Source organism: Heterocephalus glaber, unplaced genomic scaffold (assembly GCF_053883595.1).
Source record: "Heterocephalus glaber isolate CG9 unplaced genomic scaffold, H.glaber_assembly_v1.0 deba00000621, whole genome shotgun sequence".
In the NCBI taxonomy this organism is placed as follows: domain Eukaryota; kingdom Metazoa; phylum Chordata; class Mammalia; order Rodentia; family Bathyergidae; genus Heterocephalus; species Heterocephalus glaber.
The window spans coordinates 21,815,426-21,837,097 of NW_028258153.1; the positions used below are offsets into that span (position 1 = coordinate 21,815,426).

At 36.9% G+C, this 21,672-nt stretch overlaps 1 protein-coding gene across 3 annotated transcripts in view; it reads right to left on the reverse strand.

Annotated features, from left to right (window-relative positions):
• Nbeal1 (neurobeachin like 1) overlaps positions 1-21,672 on the reverse strand; it is a 197,697-nt gene that overhangs the window by 85,543 nt on the left and 90,482 nt on the right. For all 3 annotated transcript variants that reach the window (XM_087205830.1, XM_087205829.1, XM_087205828.1), the window contains 11 exons: positions 15,798-15,887; positions 13,734-13,902; positions 13,083-13,216; positions 12,037-12,196; positions 11,831-11,933; positions 11,136-11,292; positions 8,304-8,462; positions 5,851-6,010; positions 4,823-4,911; positions 1,152-1,718; positions 366-541 (listed from right to left, as the gene is read on the reverse strand). In XM_087205830.1, coding sequence (XP_087061956.1) covers positions 366-541; positions 1,152-1,718; positions 4,823-4,911; positions 5,851-6,010; positions 8,304-8,462; positions 11,136-11,292; positions 11,831-11,933; positions 12,037-12,196; positions 13,083-13,216; positions 13,734-13,902; positions 15,798-15,887 — 1,964 coding nt within the window. The remainder of the gene's footprint in view (positions 1-365; positions 542-1,151; positions 1,719-4,822; positions 4,912-5,850; positions 6,011-8,303; positions 8,463-11,135; positions 11,293-11,830; positions 11,934-12,036; positions 12,197-13,082; positions 13,217-13,733; positions 13,903-15,797; positions 15,888-21,672) is intronic.

Sequence of the window (21,672 nt, forward strand, 5' to 3'; positions counted from 1 at the left end):
GAAAACAATTTAAGAAATCTGAAATCATATAAGGTCCAAATTTACTTAAGATTTAAATCTCCTCACATGGGAGTTAGTTCGCTATTCCTCTTTAGATTCTTCAAGGATGGTAAAACACAAGAAAAGAAACTGAACAGTTTCTCCTTTTCATCCTCTATATCCAATGAATACTCAAGAAATGTTCATTTGGGCCAGGGATTTAGCTCAGTGGCACAGCACCTGCCTCGCAAGTGCAAGGTCCTGTGTTCAATCCCCAGTACCAAAAAAAAAAAGAAAAAGAAATGTTCATTAACTATTATTGTTTTAAATTCTTCCCTACTCCAAAAGGAGAGTAGAAAAAAATCATGAACTAAATGTTTACTTACGTTAGTTTTATTTCATCTGATGGTCTAAGTAGCTCAATGGATATTCCTGGTTTAGTTAGTGCCGAAAACACTTGTCCCCGTTCAACCCAAGATTCATCATCAGACTTTTCTAGTCCTTTATACATTATATAATTTAAAATATCTGTCAGCAATTGAAGAAGCTCCTCCTCACATTTCTAGGAAAAAGATACAGTAATAGTAAATTATCAGGGGAAGGAAGTGTTAAAAGCACATCATAAGAACTATCACATACTGACTAATCATGTAACTTTATTTATATATTTATTTAATGGTAGCAAAGTTTTATTAAAGGTAGAAAAAGAAACAGGCTCTGCAGAGTGAATTTGGGCCAAGTAAAAGTAGGAAAAGAAGTACACCCAATAGTGTGAGGGCGGGCCACCATGTGAGTGGACACAGTGGCTGTAACATTTTTAGTTCGGGACCTGGCATTTTTTTTTTTTTTTCCGGTACCGGGAGTCAAACTCAGGACGTTGTGCTTGCCAGGCAAGTGTGGTGCCACTGAGCTAAATTCCCCGGTGTAACATATTTTTAAATATGTTGAGAAACCTGGAACTTCACTAGGCCCTGGATATACCTGATACATAAGACACTGGCTTTGCTCTCAAGACACAATCGGGTGAATTCTAGGCTTAGATCATGAGACTTAGAACATGAATATAATATAATAGGAAACTTAGCAACTACTCAGACATCGCTAAGGATCACAAGTATGGATCACACACATAGGAAAATAAAAACATCATTCGGAAAAATAAGGAGTTTTACCTCTTGGCTCTCAAGCAAAGAGAAGTCATCACTAAAGCCCGTATCACTGGCGCTGCATTCTTTGTCAGACTGAGCAGAAAACGACTTAGACTCTACTGGGGATGGCGTGCTAGGTAGGCTGTCTGGCATTTGGCTTCCACTGTCACTCAGTTCACAAGTGTCAACTCCACTGAGATCTAAACTCAAATGTGAAGAGTTACTATGCCAGAGTTCTTGATTCTCTGACTTGAAAGACAATTCTCTCACAGAGGTATCTTCTTGAATTAATAGTGTATTTGAGTCTAGAGACTGTCTGTCCTCCGAACTCCACGGATTCGAAGACACATTAGCTGACAAAATAAAGTTGATTTTTTCATCATCTGTCTTTTCATCCAAGTTCCTCTTAATATCTTCAACTGATGTATTTTTACTGATTTCTTTTATTAAAACAGCTCTACTGGGCTTATGAAGGAAATTTCCATTTTCAAAGTCTGCTTTTAAAAAAAGTCTAACTAAGGTGTCTTGCCAACCCACTTGTTGTGATATTTGATGTGCTGCATCTGGCTGGGACTGCAATATCTGTAAAATCTGAAGAGAGTAAAACAGTAAAATTCTTCAAAAAGTCTATTTTATATCCAAAATTCTCTTTGTAGTTATTTTGATGACAAAGTAATTTAATAAGATGTAAAAATATATACTTTTAAAAGATTACAATCTTAAATTATAAGCTATAAATAATATTGTGGTTTCAACAAATCTGCATATTATTCACATACAGAGTAGGCATATTTCAAATATTAGCTGAAAAATAAAAAAGGAAAACTAAAATTACCCTGGACATGTCAAGATATGTTATTCATTTGTTCAGATAGAAAGTATAAATAGAATGATGATATATATAAAACATATTAAAGTGGTATCTTCTCAACTACTTTCCATAAGCCTACTACATTTGCTCAGCCAATATTACTACATACCTACTATATGCCAGGCACAGTTCTAGGCACTGGGGTTAGGGAAACAAATAGGACACACTAGACAGTTTGTAGAACCTGAATATACAAGAATGTTTCCCTCCTTCCTTCCTTCCCTTTCTTTTTTTGTGGCAATGAATTGAACCCAGGGGGAATCTATTGCTGACCTACAACTCCACCCTTTTTATTATTTTGAGACACAGTCTTAGTACATTACCCAGGCTGACCTCAGACTTTTGATCTTCCTGCCTCATGTTCCTGAGTAGCTGGGATTACAAATGTGGCCATTACACTTGCCCCCATTCCATTTTTTCAAGTAAAGTTAATGGCTGCTTTTAGTAAAACATTTCCTCCCAGTAATTCTGTATTATAGAAACAAAACAAAAAACTTTTATTCTAAAAAATTAATACTGCTCAGAAGGATGCTATTGTTTAGCCAGAATAAGAAGTTGAAATTAAAGAGTAAACACTGACATGGTGTATGATCTCTACTCTCCAAATGACCTCAATTTCTTTTGAACAGAGTATTCTACAAAACAGGTCTCAGAATGAGAACAATGGCAGAGTACTTGATTTGCATTAGAAAGACCCTAGGTTTACTTTTCAGTACTGCAAATAAATAAGAGAGTCCAGTTAACATCTTTAAAATGTTTTTACAAAAAGCCAATAAACTTTTATGTAGATGACAACTCTGGCTCCTAAGTTTCTGAGTATCTCTCTCAACTCAAGTTCTAACTATGACAAGTTTGACAGCAGGAAATGAGTAAGGTTGGTGAGAACATTAGTATTAAGAGTGCTAATATAAGCTGATATAAAAGCCAATGAGTTGGCCGGGGATTTAGCTCAGTGGTTTCGCCGCCTGCTGTGCAGGCGCAAGGACCCAACTTCGATCCCCAGTACCCCCCCCCCAAAAACCAAAATAAACAATGAGTCACAATGACATATAAAGTTTCTTTCTTTATTAATATAATCAATCAGTGAGCTTGGTGCCAGTTACCAATTTTTCTTCTAGATTATGCTTTTCTTACCAAAGAAACTTTTCATGATATGACTTTAAAGTGTTCATAAAATAGGACTTATTGGGCCAGGGATTTAGCTCAGTGGTTTCAACACCTGCTGCGCAAGCTCAAGGATCTGAGTTTGATCCCCGGTACCAAAAAAAAAAAAAAAAAAGGACTTATTTCATGTCTATTTTATAATAGAGAAAAGTCAAGCTATACTGAGATGTTTCTATCTAAATGCACACTGAAAGGAAAGATCAATTAACATGACTTCTTTCAAATTCTTACAATTAAGCAGTCAAAAATCAGTGTCACACACTGGTGAAATATAAACTTGTACAGTTAAAGGACAATATGGCAAAAATGCATCAAGATATAAAATGCGCCAGCTCTTTGATGTGGCAATTCCATTTCATGTAGTATGTCCTACAGATATATTGCTACACATAGGTAAAAGATGTTTTTAATACCAGTTTATAACATGAAAAACAACAACAAAAAAGAAATGGCCTAATTGTCTATCAATAAGAAACCAGATGGGCCAGGGATGTAGCTCAGTGGCATTGTGCCTGCCTGGCAAGTGCAAGGTCCTGAGTTAATCCCTGGTACTAGGGAAAGAAAAAAAAAAACAGATAATACTTATAATACTTTACAGAGACTGGGTGTGTAGCTCAGTGGTGTGCTTGCCTAGCATGTGTAAGGCCGTGGGTTCATTCCCCAGTACCATAAATCAATCAATCAATCAATCAATCTTCAATAAATGTACAAAATAATTTTTAAAAAACTTTACAGAATATTCGTAGAAGAGCTGGGCATGGTGGTGCATGCCTGTAATCTCATCTACTCAGGAAGCTGAAGCAAGAGGATTAAATTTGAGGCCAGCCTGGGCAACTTAGTGAGACCCTGCCTAAAAACATAAAAATGTTTTAAATAGGGCTAGTGCCCTAGCTTAGTCAATCCCTAGTACTGCCAATAAGACAGAATGAAAACAACACAGCAATTAAAGACAGTATATCTATATAAATTTTTTAACTGACAGAAAAGTAGAATGATCTGGAGGTAATCAGCAGGTAAAATGAAAGCTGGACGTGATGGTATATGCCTATAATCCCAGCACTCAGAAGGCTGAGGCAGAAGGATGCTGGAAATTCGAGGACAGCCTGGGCTATATAGTAAGTTTAAGGCCAGCTTGGAATATAAATAAATACATTATAAATATATTATAAAATGAGCAAAACAAAACAAAAATTAAAAAGAAAAGCAAGGAAGCAAATTAAAGTTAAGTGGTGAGTAGCTACCAGAGGAAGAGAGAGGAGTTTATGATCACAAAGAACCACACAGGATGTACACTGAATATAAATTGTCATTGGAATATTCAAATTACAGAAATTTAAAAATATTATGGTACTATATATCAACTAGAAATGGTCATAATCATTGAAGATTTGTTAAAGAAACTATCTCTGGTAGTAAATTTCTGACTTTGGAAAAAGTATATTTCCACAAGACCATGTAGAGTTAAAAGAAAAAAGCCCGACATACTATTTCTTTCTATTATATGAAGTAAATTTACTTTAAAAACAAAATTGCTTTTTTGTAAAATAATTTTATTTATAAATTAAAGTAAAACTCTTTTCTGCTACAAAATATTCAATGAAAGTTATTGACAGTATGATGACGATGTTATTGTTAAAATATATTTTAAAACTTTACTGACCTTTCCGCAGAGGACCACTCTGACATTTATGTATGTTCTGTGAGATATATATACCACAGATAAGAGATCTTTGAAATTAATAACAGGGTCTATGGCAGAAAAAACCAAAAGGTTAAAATTCAGATTCATGGGCCGGGGATTTAGCTCAGTGGTTCCACTGCCTGCCTCGCAAGCACAAGGTCCCGAGTTTAATCCCCAGTACCAAAAAAAAAAAAAAAATTCAGATTCATAAATAGCTAAAAGAACAGTCGGTATTACTTAGATATTAACAAATGCTAAAATAGCTATTTCATTTTCATATAAGAATTACAGGTATGGTCAAATTTTACCAAAAAAAATAAAAGGTTTAGAATGTTTGATACCAGAGTCAATCCTAAGTGACTGCTATTTTCTTTTGATTCCTTGAATGTCTATTCTACATGCCTCTAATACCATTATCTATCTATCTATCTATCTAATCTGTTTTGTCTTATTAATGAGACTGTAAACCACTGTAGATTAAAATAAATTGTATCCAACAAACCCAGTTTCTGGTATAAACTCTAGTTTGTAGTAAGTATTGAAAATTTTTTATTAAAATATTAAAGCTTTTAAGAAAAAGATATGTATCTGAAATTTGTATCTGAAATTAGGTTTCATTTTTCCTTGGGTGGGGGAATGAAAAAAGGAATTAACCTGTGTTACGTACCTGTACCAAGTTCCCACAGGGAATGTAACATGGACTAATAAATAAATAAAGTCAAAGTTAAGAGGGAAAACAATCCTTTGTTCATACTGTTAATAGTATTATTTTCTTATTCGTGTACTCAACCATTAACTTAGTCAATAAACACTGAGTAAGAAAAAAAATGTGCTATTCTCAGAAGACTCAAAAGCAATAAAAATACAAACACATTACCTAAGAAAGGCCCTGCCGAATCAAATAACAGCTAATTTAAAAAGCAACCCGAGAAAGTAGGTTAAAAAAAATTCTTCCAGTCAGGAAAACCATTTCTTAGGTGTATTAACAGTATCAGTCTTAGTCATACCTGTATTTATGATCTGATTGGTAAGGTTTTTAATGAGAGAGGTGTTAATGGATGCTTCATTAAGGAGGAGTCCCAATCCTGAGTAACCAACTTCTCTGAGTCGAATACGTTGTTTACTACGTTCGTAAACATTTGTGCATTTCAACATCTGTTCCATAACCTGATCACAAGTAATATATTTTTGTCAATATAAAGAACTAAGAACAATCTCTTATTGTTCTTATTATTGTTAGGCAAATATTAAATAAGACATTTCTCTACATCATAGAATATTATTTTACTGTTTATTTTTTAAATTTTATTTTAATTTTTTTATTTTTTGGTATGGAGATCGAACCCAGGACCTTGCGCTTGTGAGGCAGGCGGTGGTACAACTGAGCTAAACCCCTGATCTCTTATTTTATTCTTCAGTATAAAAAAACTAAACACTTGTGGGGAGTACTACATTACTATACTATCATAAAAATGGATTTAAGAATAAGTTGGACTGGGGCCGGGGATTTAGCTCGGTGGTTCCGCTGCCTGCCTCAGCAGAAGTACAAGGTCCCATGTTCAATCCTTGGTACCAAAAAAAAAAAAAAAGAAAAATAAATTGGACTGAAATGCATCTATAGTTGAATAACTAGTAAGTTTAAAACTCTGGTTTAAATATAGAAAATAAAAAGAGAAATGAATACATGTGGCTTGCATGAGGAACAAAGCTATGTCAAGACACCTCTAGATCAACCTAATACTGTAATTCATTTCTATAACTTTTGTTTTGTTTTTCTGAGACAGGGTCTCGCTATGGAATTCAAGTTGGCCTTGAAGTCATTATGCAGGCTGTTCTCAAACTTGCAGCGATCTTCTTGTTTCAGCTTCCGAGTACTGGGACTACAGGTATGTGACACCATGCTTTAGCTACTTCTATAACATTTATCAAAATAATTTTCAAGAAAAGGGAAGGACTTGTGAAGAAATCCAATCTATATCCTAAAAAGGAGACTGAATTAATGGCCTGATGTTTGAGGTGAGATCAAGATTTTACAAAAGAGATAATATAATCTCATATGGAAAGGATAATCTTAGCAGAATATCATAAACAATCCACACAAGATTGGTTTTTAAGAAATAATACTGACTTGCCATAAAGGAAATCTTTTTTTTTTTTTCGTACTGGGGATTTAACTCAGGACCTTGTGCTTGCCAGGAAGGCAGTAGAACCACTGAGCTACATTCCTGGCCCTTTATAAAGAACTCTTGTGAGGACAGATGCTCTAAAGAATAATGTCAGGCTAGGGATGTAGCTCAGTGGCACTGTGCCCACCTGGAAATGCAAGGTCCTGACTTTGATCCCCAGTGCTGGGGGTGGGGGGGACCAGCCTCAGAGGTCACCATAATCAACACTCAAGAGAGACCATTTCAGACTATCCTTACTGCATCTTTATTTTGTGAAGTTTAGGGAATCCAAACGTAATTCCATAAAGAGACTTCATGTGAACAGTGTCATAACAAACAACTGTCACCAGTCAATTAGGCACAACAAACAGAAGAATCATGAAAAAAGTACATTTGGTTTTAGAAATATGAATAATTCTTCTAATTTTAGAAAACAAAAAGGTGAACTGGATGGTTCTGGCCAAAGTTCAAAGTCTTGGATATTTTGGATAACTTAATAATGTACGTAATACATTGTATTTTATACTTAATAATGTACATAATAATAATTTTTTGCTGTCACTAACTTCTCTGGCTTTAGTTTCTCCATCTGCAAAATGGGAATAATAGCAATGACCCCTTGACAAAAGTTGTTAAGGATCAAGGAAGCTATTTCATTTAAAGTGCTTAGTGCTTGACATATAGTAGGTACCATGCAGGTCAGCTTTTTTTCTTTTTGAGGCAGGGTCTTGCTGCGTAGTTTAGGTTGGCCTTAAACTTGAGGCAATCCTCCTGCCTCATCCTCCTGAGTTCTGGGAATCATGGGTTTGTGCCACCACACCCAGCAGGTCAGCTATTAACTGTTAAAATGTTGTGAATTGGCACACAGATCCACCATAAGTTAAAAAGGAGATGAGATGCTTTATATTGAGGTTGGTATAATATGGTGGATACACCACTGAGATGATTTATTACATTATAATGTAATTAGTTTAACATGAAAAATAAATATCAAATAAAGTGAACTTAAAATAGGTATCAGGGCCGGGGATTTAGCTCAGTGGTTTCACTACCTGCCTCGCAAGCTCAAGGTCCCAAGTTCAATTCCCAGTACCAAAATAAAAAAAAGAAAGAAAGAAAATTAGGGCCGGGGATTTAGCTCAGAGGTTCCACTGCCTGGCTCACAAGCACAAAGTTCCAAGTTTGATCCTCGGTACCAAAAAAAAAAATAGGTATCAAGAAAGAATAGGTATGTTGCAAGCAAATTCATATACCCACAAATGACCCCAAATATAAAGATGCTTAGATGTTTGTACCTTAAAAACAATTTCCCTTAGTTTATCAGAGTACTTCTGATTTAAGAGCAAGGCATAAAGGATGTCAGCATTTCCTGGTTCAAACAGCAGTAAGAAAAGCTGACCTCTAGTTGGGCTGGTACGTAGAAGACTGCAGAGTACATCCAAAATTCCAAAGAGCTTTGAAAATTAACACAAAAACAAGGAATCACATTAATGTATTACAAGCACATAAAATGATAAACTATGAAAGTTATTTAACTAAAACCCATATACACTAATGTTTAGCTTTATTAAACTATCTGATGTCTTCTGAGTCTGCTGTTTCCTGTTCTTTCTGACATATTTTTGGCTTTTTATACCTGTTTTTCCCCATACCCATGGAAACCATCCCTATCCATCCTACCATGTGAAAAGGTATCTCTTTTGTTTTTGGTTTTTTTGGGAAGTTTCTTTTTTCTTTCTTTTTTAATACCACAACATTTATTGGTATATTTTAGGCATACATAATAACACTTATCATGGGGAATTTGCACCTATACATGGTACATCCTAGAAAAGGCATCTCTTCCATGACAACCTTTCCTGATCTGTTCAACATGTAAAATCTTCCTATGGAAACCTCACAGAACTTCCTATCTCTCTTGACATGCTCTTCTTCACACTTACTTGTAAACCTCTCTTATGCCACTTTTAGGTTAAAAGAATGATAATGTAGGGCCCGGGATTTAGCTCAGTGGTTCCACCACCTGCCTCACAAGCACAAGGTCCCAAGTTCGATCCCCAGTACCAAAAAAAAAAAAGAATGATAATGTAATCATCTTTGTATTATCTATGGTGTCTAATATTATTGTCTATGTATACACTAGGTTCTTAACAAATAACTCTTTGAAACGGACCAAGAAAATATCACTGGCCATGAATCACAGATATCATATGGTAAAATAACTATTCATCATTGTAAATATTGAGAAATTTTGCTTTTTATTTTGATTTTTTTTCTTGTTATTTTGTTTGGTATTTTGTGATACCAGGGATTGAAACTATGGGCCCCACCCATGCTAGGCAAATATTCTACCACTGAACTACATTCCCAGCCTTTTAAAATTTTCTTTGAAAGATAAGGTCTTGCTACACATGTTTAAATACCACATTGTTTCTCTGGAATGAGAAACTGAAAGTGGAAATAAGGACTGAAATGTATAATGGATGTTGGGAAATAGGAAGAAAGTGTTCAAATGGGAAGGAAGGGGAATAAGGGAGGAGGGAGGGAGAAAGGAAGGAACCAAAAGAAAAGTGAAAATAGAAGGAAACAATTGAAACAAAGCTTCTGTACATAGGGAGGGATGGGGGTAGAAGGGGATGGGATAAAATAAAATAAAACTGATTTTAAAAAAGATAAGGTCTTTTTTTTTTTTTTGGTACTGGGAATCAAACTCAGGTCCTTGCGCTTGCACAGCAGGCAGCGAAACCACTGAGCTAAATCCCCGGCCCCAAGATAAAGTCTTTGTAAGTCGCCTAGGCTGTCCTCAAACTTGGCAATCCTCCTGCCTCATCATCTGTAGTAGCTGAGATTGCAGACATGTGCTACCATGCCCAGTAATGAGAAGTTTTTGAAGCAGTTCAACCTAACAGGAAAATAACCTCAGTAAACTCATCTGTATAATACCAGTTATGAAGTTATGTAACCACTGAGTACACAATGAACATTATATGTAGAAGGAAAATATTTTAGTCAATATAAATTAAGGCTACCCAAATTTGTGGTGGTCTGTTATACAAAAGGAACATAGAAATATCAGAAAACATACTTGGGTTCCAGTTTTAGGTAGATCAGATGTGTGACTTTTTAAGTATAAATGAGAAGAGTAATTCTTGGCTTGTATATTTTACATTAGTGGTTCTCAAATTTTAGCACCTGTATCAGAATCACCTGGAGTGCATGACTCATTAGTTAAATCAGTACATACTGTATTTGCATTTCTAATTCTTTTTTTTTTTTTTTTGGTACTGGGGATCAAACTCAGGTCCTTGTGCTTGCAAGGCAGGCAGCAGAACCACTGAGCTAAATCCTCGTATTTGCATTTCTAACAAGCTCCCAAGTTAAAGCTGGTCAGGGATGGACATTAAGAATTACTGCCTTAGGGCCAGGGATTTAGCTCAGTGGTTCGCCACCTGCCTCGAAAGCGCAAGGTCCTGAGTTCAATCCCCAGTACCAAAACAAAACAACAACAAAACAAACAAAAAAATTACTGCCTTAAAGAACAATTTTGAGGATTAAATGAGATAATGTATATAAAGGTAAGAGGATTGAAAGTTCAAGACCACTCTGGATGTCTTAGTGAGATTCACTGACATTCACTCACTCACCCACTCACTCATTCATTCATTCATTCTAGTGCTGTGGATTAGACCCAGGTCCTTTGAACTGAGCTATATCTCTAGCCTCCTTTTTTTTATTCCTCTCTTTCTCCTTTTTTTTGAGAAAGGGGTCTTTCTTGTTTAGTTGCTAAGTTGCCCTGGCTGGGATCAAATTTGTAATCCTTCTGCTTCAGCCTCCCACAGTGCTAGGATTATACATATGCATAATCATGCCTGGCTAAGACCCTGTCTTAAAATAAAAGGGTAGGGATATAGCTCAGTGGGTAGAGCACCCCTGGATTAGATCCCCACTACAGCAAATAGTATTAAATTACATTGTATTTATTAAAACTTTCAGTCAGATAAATTTTACTTAACTGTGTAATATTATATCATATATATTTTATTAGTGAAATAATTAAACTTGTAAGTTTATGAGATGATGATAGAGCAACTTAAATGTTACAAAAAATAAATTCATCTCAGGCATACCTGTTCTTCTTCATTTGTAGCAGCTATGTAACCCATAATACTTTGTATCTCGTCATGAGTTCCACCTTTGCACAGAAAATATTTAATTAATCCATACAAAGAACTTCTTATTGTTTGAATATCATCTAGAGATAGCTCATTATATTTACAACCACTCCTGAAAGAGAACATAAAAGTGGACTGAAATTTTAAGACTTTTGTATTTTAAGATAAAAGAATACATAGTTTAAAAAAGATCCATGTAATTACACCTTTGACTTCTTTTAAAGGAAAATCTTTTCAAGAGTTTTGATAACAAAAATAGAAAATATTAAGACAGCTTCCATTCATACAGCATGTAAGACGTGGCAGGCACAGCTGTATGCACTTAACACATTCACTCATTTAATTCTCAAAACTACTATAGGAGGCCATAGTTTTAATCTGCTTTCCACAGATGAAGAAATTCAAGCACAGAGAATCTGAGTAATTTGCCTATAGCCATGCTATTTATGAAACCAGTATTCAAATCTAATGTACACGGAATATTCAAACCTAATGTACATGTAAATGTTTATCATTTTAACCTTCACACTATCGAACTTCTTTGAAGTCAAAAGACAACAGAATTGCTGGTAAAGAAAAAGCTACCTGTTCCAGTCAAGTGACAGACAGGAAACATTACAGCAAACCAAGAAGAAGCAAGGACATCATACCCATAATAAATCCTAAGTGTATCTAGGAGAAACTGCACACCATACTTCTTTCGGAAAACTCTCCTACTATCTTTAATGATTGTCGAAAGATACTGTATATGACCTAAAATAGAAAGTTCACTTGTAAATGATGTAACTAAAATAAGGTCACATAGTTGCAAATTTCCAAATTAACTATAAAATTTGATCCAACAGCCTGCTCTCACCAATTCGGAAGGGAAAATCTCCACGGTTCCAAACACGGAAGTCAAAGAGTAAATACTGGTACATTTGTTGCAGGAGCAGCATATTTTTCTCCAAGGATACCTGCTCAATTAGTAGTTGAACTGCCATCAATACATTAACATCCATTAAGGTGCCTGGTACCTGAAAACAAATGGAAGGGCGTTCCATAAAATTCAGTTTAAGTAACTAGCATTACACTATACTTTCAAAACATTACTTCAGAATAGCTACCAAATGTAAAAATATAAAAATATAGGGTAGAAAAATATAAACAACTTAATCATCTATTTTTCTGATACAATATCAGAACATATTTTCTGAATGTCATATGCCTAAAATAGCCTTATGTTTCTCAAATATTCCAAATATAGGCTGGGCATGGTGGCACAGACCTGTAATCCCAGCACTCAGAAGGCTAAGGCAGGAGGATTGCTGAGTTCAATGCCATACTGGGCTACACATTGAGTTTAGGGCCACTCTGAACTACACAGCGAGACCCTGCCTCAAAAAGGAAAAAAAAAAAAAAGAAATAGCAAATATAAAAGCCAATGAACAAAGATTATATACTTCAAAGATTATATAGTGGTATATAAATTAGTAATTCTTTTTTTTGGTACCAGGGATCGAACTTAGGTCCTTGCACTTGTGAGGCAGGCGTGGTGCCACTGAGCTAAATCCCTGGCCCTGGTTTTGATTTTTTAAGATGAAGTCTTGCTATAGTCCAGGCTGGCCTTCACCTCATTGCTATCCTCCTGATTTAGCCTTTCAAGTGCTAGGCTTACAGGCATGCACCACCACATCCAGCTGAAAATAAGTAATTCTTTTTTAGATGATTCCATAAAAGTTTTTAAAGCTGCCAGTGAAACAACTTATATCTATTAATATAATAATTTATAATACTGCAATATTTAATAATCTTTAATAATGAAATCGTTCAATGTATTTATTTAATAGGAAGAAAATAATCTCAACACCAACTTCTAATTAAAATCATCAGTATATTAACACCATGTTAGATATGTCTCACCTTCTGAAGTAAGGAACCAAGAGTTGCAACTCCATGGGAGTGAATAAGGTTGTCCTGGTTGATAGGGTGTCTCTGAATAAGATGTTTCAAAATCAAGATAAATGTAGCCACTAGGTTTTTCTCTAGTCTTGATTCTGCTGAAATGGGAACATGTCAGTATCACAATTAATCACCCTATTTCACAGTATATTATATAACAAAAAAATCTAGCTCAGTAGTAGTATATTTCTTGGGTTTCATTGTACAATAGAATTGGAAAAAACTGCAATTATACATTGTATTCTTACATATACATATAAATATTTCTCTACCACAAATTTAACAATGTGGTCCTTCTTCCATTAGGAGTATAAACTAAAGTTAGTCAAGAATAAAATCAACATCTTTAGTATTTTGGGCTGTGGATTTAGCTCAGTGGTTCTGCCACCTGCCTCGCAAGCACAAGGTCCTGAGTTCAATCCCCAGTACCAAAGAAACCCAAAAAAATCTTCAGCATTTTGACAAAAGTATTATAACTTTCCTGAATTATATTAGTAAAATTAGGTATGGCTGCTACAGCTACAAGTGGTTAAGTTTCTTCCTAACGGTAGTAAGACATTTCAATTTATTTTTCAAATATCTCAATGAAGACTGTTAATTTCAACTTATTACCTGATGCCTTTGTGGAGGTCAGCACCACGCTATCTCCCTCTACAGGTGCAACCGATTCAGGAACTGTGCTTTCACGCCTTCCTTCAGTAATCCTCCCTTCACTCAAGTGGCTGATTTGCTCCAGTAAAGGAAAAAGTACATTCAATCCACCTATGCAGTTGATGATGTCCTGAAAACAAAGTCATAATGCATTCCTCTTATAACACAAGGTCTCAATAGTGTTATTTAGTATCTACACATACTACAACACATACAAAGTTACAATTTGTTAATAAACCTTAAGTAATGTGTAGGATAGCCTAAACTGAAGCAGTCCTGCTATGAGAAGATGCTTCAAAGACCAGTCTCAAGGGTTACCATAATCAACACTGAAAAGAACCTATTTCAATGGAATGTGGTTGACACATGCCTGTTAAACCAGCACTCAGGAGGCTGGGGTAGGAGGAGAACTGCAAATTGGAGGCCAGCCTGGGCTGCACAGTGAGTTCAAGATCAGCCTGGACTACACAGCAAGACCCTATCTCAAAAAAATAGGGTGGGGAGGCTATTCAGACCATACTTATTGTACCTTTTTATGTAAATTTGAGGTTTTAAACCTAGTTAATCCAAATACAATCTTGTAAGGAGACTCTGTAATATGACTCTAACAATGTAACAATATTGTCACCAGGAAATTACACATAAGGAACAAAAGAATTAAGAAAATGCATTTGAGCTGGGCATGGTGACACACCTGTAATCCCAGCACTTGGGAGTCTGAGGCAGGAGGATTGCCACAAATTCGAGGCCAGCTTGGGCTACATAGTGAGTTCAAGGCCAGCTTCAACTATATAGAAAGACCCTGTCTCAAAAACAAACAAAAAAATGCATTTGGTGGTAGAAATATGAATGACCCCTCTATTTTTAGTTAACAAAGAGGTGGGAAGGATGGCTTCAGCCAAAATTCAAACTCTTGGATATTTTCGATAGCTTAACAAAATATATGTCTTTGATAAATCACTAAACTTTCTTGCCTCGGTTTCTTCATGTGTAATATGGGACTACTAATAAAAATATGCACTTTCTAAACATGTTGCAAGGATTAATACATGAAAAACGTTTAGTGCCTATATACAAGGGATGTTAGCTATTATTCTTAACTATTCAAATGGTCAGAGCTAGGGCCGAGGATTTAGCTCAGTGGTTTCGCCACCTGCCTCACAAGCACAAGGTCCTGAGTTTGATCCCCGGTTCCAAAAAAAAAAACCAAAACAAAGCTAAACTTCAAATGGTCGGAGCTTCTGTGTGGACCCAGATTAAACCTATAAAAGACATTTTTTTTTCTGTACCGGAGATGGAACTCGGGTCCTTGAGCTTGTAAGGCAGGTGGCGGAACTGCTGAGCTAAATCCCAGGCCCTTATTTATTTTTTTAAGCAGGGTCTCCCTTTGTAGTTCAGGCTGGCCCTAAACTTACTATATATCCCAGGCTGGCCTCGAACTCGAAGTGATCCTCCTGGCTCAGCCTCCCGAGTGCTGGGATTACAGGCATGTGCCACCATGCCTGGCTGCCTGTTTTATTTTTAATAAATAAAATTTGTATTTTATTGTGTTTATTTGAAGTTTACAACATATTATAGGACACATACAAATGATAAAATGGTTACAACACTGAAGTAGATTAACGTTATCTATCACCTCACATAATTACCTTTTTGTAACAAAAGGAGGTAAAATCTACTTCTTTAACAAACATTTCTTTTATACTAAATTTCCAGATTTATTTTATATACTTTCCACTTTGTTTTGCCTATTTTTAATGACAATTTTAAAAGAAATATTTTTCACTGGTACACAACATAAAAACTACATATTAATTGGGTACCATACTGATTTTTAAGAGTTCTTTATATAGTAAACAAATTAGTATTTTGGATGGTAAATATTTTTCCCAGTTGTCATTTTTTTTGTTAGCATTTTTGTCTTCAATTTTGTTGCAGCATACAAATGACTGTCTTCTGTTCAGATAAAAATCTTTAAAATGACCATTAAACTTATTTGTTGCCCATCATTTATTACTAATTTACCTTTATATCCCAGTTCACTACTTTGTTTCCTGTTAATCTTCCATGCAAACAATTAGTAGATAAATCAAGGCAGATTGAATTTTTGCAGGCCTAAGAATAAAAGAAAAATACAGTAAAAAACTAGGTGCAGGGGCCGGGGATTTAGCTCAGTTGTTACGGCTCCTGCCTTGCAAGCGCAAAGTCCCGAGTTCGATCCCCGGTACAAAAAAAAAAAAAAAAAAAAAACTAGGTGCAAATAAAATAAAATGTAACTTTAACAATATATGACACAATTCACCATAATTTTAAAAGGTATATAAATAAGATGCCTATCATATGAATTTTAGTATTACTATTCCTCCCATGTCTCTTTGAAGAACCAGGGACTATATTCCCAAGGACTTTCTCATCAAAGCAGGTCACTACTGTCTGTCAACTGACAAATAAGCTTTTGCTAGAACTTCTCATTCACCAGTTTTTGCACTTCTCTTTTAAGCCAATACACACCAACAGTCTTGGTGTTTAGAAGATATTCCATGTTTAATTCTCATGAGCACTTATTTAGGATCAATTTCATGAGGCATAAAATACATGACTGAAATGTGAAAGAAACCAGGTGTGGTGGTGCACTCCTGTAATTTCAGCTACTCTGAAGGCTGAAGCACAAAGATCACAAGTTTGAGCCCAGTTTGGGCAACTTAGTGAGACCTTGTCTCAAAATGAAAAATGAGGGCCGGGAATTTAGCTCAGTGGTTCTGGCACCTGCCTCCCAAGCACAAAGTCCCAAGTTTGATCCCTGGTACCAAAATAAATAAAATTAAATTTTAAAAAAAATGAAAAGGCTGGGGATGTAGCTCAGGGGTAGAGTGCCCCTGGGACTCATCCCTGGTACCACAAGAAAAGAGAAAGTGTGATAGGGAAATCATGGAAAGGAAAATACATTGCAACATAAAAATCCAATTGTAGCCATAAGAGTTTTCCTTCATGTTAATACAATGTAATTCTAGTTTTATTCACATTAAGAACTTAATCTACAACTCTAGAAATTGTTAAAATGATTTGTTAACCTCCATTCATAAGAGCATATAACACCACAATCACTGAAATTCCAGGTAATAAAACATTCTTGAATTTAATCCACATTCCAAAGGAAACCTACAATTTTAGCATATATGATGTGGGGTACTGCTTTCCTCTTTAAAGAATTGAGTAATTTTGTTTTAAGAAAAGAAAGAATATTTAATACATGTAAACTATGTCAGTCTGTTACTTCTTTAGTTTGGGCACTATGTATCTATAACCTCTACTAATATAATTTTCTAATGGTATCGCTGCCTCCAATTTCCTGCTTTTCCAATCCAATGTTCATACTGTAGCTTGTGAACTTTTTCTAAAATGCAAACCTGAACATACTACTGTCTGTGCAAAACCCTATCCAATGACCATTATTTAACCTAGGACAGTGGTGGCAAACCTATGGCATGTGAGCTATAGCTGGCTGTTATCATTGAAATCCCTAAAAGGTTCACCATCACTGGCCTAGTATATGAGGTTTGCTATCACCGGATCTCCTCTTGCTAAGTTCATTTCCTGCCATCTTCTCCCCTTGCTTGGTGCCATATACTCAAATTCATGTATGCGCAACCCAGTTTTACAGTCTGTCTTTGTTTTTTTGTTTTTGTACTGGGGATTGAACTCGGGTCCTTATGCTTGTAGGGCAGGCGGCAGAACCACCAAGGTAAATCCCCAGCCCTACAGTCTGTCTCTGTAAATCCTGCTAAGTGTGCATCATTTCTCAATATTGCTTGTTATTTTTTCCTTCACTTTATTTTTGGTTTTTTGAGACAAGGTCTCACTATATAGTTCAGGCTGACCTTGAACTCTCTATGTAGCCCAGGCTGGCCTCAAACTTACAGCCTGCCTCACCCTGCGGAGTGCTGAGATTACAGGCATGCACCACCATGTCCAGCTCAACAATGCTTTTTAAAACACAAATCAAATCATCTATGGTATTCTAACTTCCTGGAAGAACAAAACACCTCTCACCCTTTATATGCATATTTTTTGTATAATATACAGATAAAACTGAGCACTTCGGCGAAGATTAAGTGAAACATTTAACACAGTACTTAATGCATTATGGTCAATAAATGACAGCTTAAAAATAAGTGTTTATAAAATTATATTAAGCTTTCAAAATATATTTTTCTCAGCTTATTTTATTTTATTTTTTTCTCAATTTAAACATTAAGGTTCTTAAACCTAGAGACTTGAGCTTATTTATCCCTTGTTACGGTTTGTACCTAAATGTCTTCCAAAGCCTAATGTGGTCAGGTGAGGCTTTTCAGAGGTGGCTGAATTAGAGTGTGTAATGCTGGGATTAAGTATGTGATACTGAGATTAAGAGTGTGTGATTAGTTAATTAGTCCACTGATTTCAGTATAACACATACCAGATACCATGGCATATATCATAGATAATGGGAAGGCCCACCCTGGGTGTGGGTAGCACCACCAAAAAGGTGGGTAACCTGGAAGGGATAAAAGGGAGGCTACTACTGTTAGCTCCTTTGTTTTCTCCAACCTGGACGCCATGGACTGTTTCTCCTCTGTGATGTCCCTCTGTCATGCCACCCTGCCTTGGAGCCAGTCAATTACAGACTGAACCCTCTACAAACTGACTTGAGATGAACTGTTCCTTCTTTAACTTTGGGTGTTGGGTATTTTGTCTCAGCAACAAGAAAAGTAACTAAGATTTTGTTACCAGGAGTGCGGTTGTTGCTGTGATACTACCTATGTGGTTGAGAAGCCTTTGGAACTGGCTTGTAGAAAGAGTTTGGAAAGGTTTAGAGATGCTGGCTGTAACAGCAGCCCTCAAATGCTTTAAAAGCTGTACTTGAGGGTAGTTTCAGGTCAGAGCTCAGAAGACCAGAATGCTGACAGAAATCCAGACAGTAAATACCAGGCTCAAGAGGTTTCAGTTAAGCAAGGATTGCATTGGCTGTTGGGTTCCAGACCATATGTTAATCTTTGGCAGAAAATCTGTCTACATTTTGTTCATGTCCAGCAATCTTGCCTGAGACTGAGACTAAAGGTAGACGACTAGGTAATCCTGCGGAAGAAATTTCAGAGCAGTCCAAATGTTGAGGTGGTGGCATGGCTACTGGTAGGGAACTTTAGCCAGATCTGTGTTGAGAATCAAGAGCAAAGAGCCCAGCAGAATGATTTAAAACATTTTGAGTTTGGCCAGGAAAGAAGCTCTAGTAGCAAAGGAGCACAGGAGAATTTGGTTGCTGAGAAGAAAGAAGACAAGAGAAAATATGGTCTGAGGACAACATAAAATCCAGCAGTACTTAAGCCTTTGCAGCCTCAAAATTGCAAAGGTAAAGACTGCTTTGAGAAGAGAGCCCCAGAGAACCATATTCCAGGATGACAGTGGCTTGGGGAATTTGTCCATTGGGACTCGGTTCATAGCATCAAGCAATCCAGGCAGGCACTTGACCCCAACAGCCAAGAGAGAAGGAAGCCTGGCTGCTGCTCCAGCTGGCAACAAGACCTTGGTGTCATCCACACGGTGCTGGTTTTAGGTGTATGGAAAATGTAAGATTTGTTCAGTCAGGAAGGCTTCCACCCAGATTTCAGTAGGCCTGGGAGGGCAGGCAGCATGCTCCTGAGAGGGTAGTGTATGAGGCTGTGAGTGTGAAGCCAAAGGCACAGTGGAGTCCCCAAAAGGCTGGAGAAACCAGGAACATGGAGCATCTGAGAAAAACTGCAGAGACCAGAGCTGGCCCAAGACAGAAGTCATGGGAGCTACTACCACTCACAGTGCCATAAGAGCACAGCCACCCAAGCCCTTTGGAGTTCACATCTTGCCACAGATTGTAGCAGATGCTGGTCATGGAACTACGGGACTTAATGTTTGTCCTGCTGGATTTTGGACTTGCTTGGTTCCGTTCCTCTCTACCTCCCTCTTTGTACCATTTGGAATGAATGTTAATCTTGTGCCACTGTATGCTGGAAGTGTTTAACTTTTTTTTCATTTATATAGGGGCTTGCAGTTAAGAGTTTGCCTTAAATCTCAGAGAAGACTTTGGGCTTGGACTTTTCAGCAATGTTGAAACTGTTTTTTGGCAACTCTCAGAGGTGAAGTAAATACCTTTTGCATAAAGAGATTTGCATGAGTCACTGGAGGGCCAGAAGCAAAATGTTATGGTTTGTATCTAGAAGTTCCTGTTATGGCTTGTGTTTAGATGTCCCCTAAAACCTCATGCTGTTATAGGTGGAGCTTTTTCAGAGGTGGCTAGATCTAGAGTGTGTGATGCTGGAATTGATTCATGGTGCAATGCTAACATCAAGGGCACCAGGATTAAAGGTATGAGTGCCACCTTCCCTAACTAGCCTGGATAAGATATATGGAATAGAAAGAGCTGTGGTCGTTCCTTGTTGCTTTGCTACCTTGCCTGCCCTGAACTGTTACTTCTCATTGATGCCTGCCTTGGAGCCAGCCGATTATGGATTGAAACTTCTACAAACTGCGAGCTAAACAAACCTAACCCCTTTAATTTTGGGTGTCAGGCATTTCATCTCATCAATGAGAGAAAAGTAACTAAAAAAATCCCCCAAACCCTCATGCACTCATAGGTGGGCTTTTCAGAGATGGCTGGATCTAGGGTGTGTGATTTTAAGATTAAGGGGGTGGTGCTGGGATTAAGGGTTCCTGTCTACAAAATTAGCCCACTCATTTTGGTATAGCATAATTCTGAGTGTGGATAATGGGAAGTCCTACCCTGGGTGTGGGTGGCACCACTCAAAAGGCAGGTAGCCTGGAAGGGATAAAGTGAGACACAGGCTGCCATTGCTGCTGCTGCTTGCTGTTTTGCTGTCTTTGGACAGCTTGCTTTGGATTATTCTGAAGGACCCTAGTTAGTAAGATAAGACTCCATATTGCTGCTTGACCCACCTGCCTGCCCTTTAGATGAACTCAGAAGGAGGAAGCTTAAAAACCTCCTCCCCTTAGAAAGTCTCTTTAGAAATAACAATTAATCAACTATTGTTTTACAAATGTTCTAACAGCAGGACATTCTGCTTCTGTACCTTTTGCTTGCTTAACTAGTTCTGTCCCATAGGGGGGCCTAGAAACTGTTGGCCTCAAAGGTGTATAAAACATGTTTGTCAACCCCCAGTCGAGGCTCAAGTCCGATGCTCGGCTTGGGTCCCGGCGGGTAATAAATTCCTATTGGTCTCTGGTTGGTTCTCTCTCACTGGGTGTAACAAATTCTCCTGTGATGCCCTTCTGCCATGCCACCTTGCCTTGGGGCCAGCTGACTACGGACTGAACTCTCTACAAATTGTGAACTGAAATAAATCTTTCCTATTTTAACACTGGGTGCTGAGTATTTTGTCTCAGCAAAGAGAAAAGAAACCAAAACTTTGATCTTTGTACCCTTGTACAAAGATTGTTTAGCACAATCCTTGGCAAACTGAAGACAAATTTTAAAGACAGGAATGATTATATGCCTCCAACAAATGAGGACAAAAATGAAAAATTTTTTAAAGTTGATTACTAAAAAGTCCTCTAAAGCAGCATTTCCCAAACTGACACTGTATTAGAAACTGAGTTATTTTAAAAGTGTGTTTTATACTCAAATAATTGATGCAACAACAGGATAAAACCAAGTAAAACAATATCTTTATAGCACAATTTTAAAAGCATATCATCAATCTCCAAGAGGGATATAAAGAATGTACCCGTTCCTCAAACTTATTTAACCAAAGAACCCTTACATCGTGACATACTGTTTTAAGCGTGGGGCAGAGCCTCCATGCAGACCATTCACCTCCTCACACTGAACTGAGTCCTGTACTCAGCACACATCCACTAATCAGTCAGTGGTGCT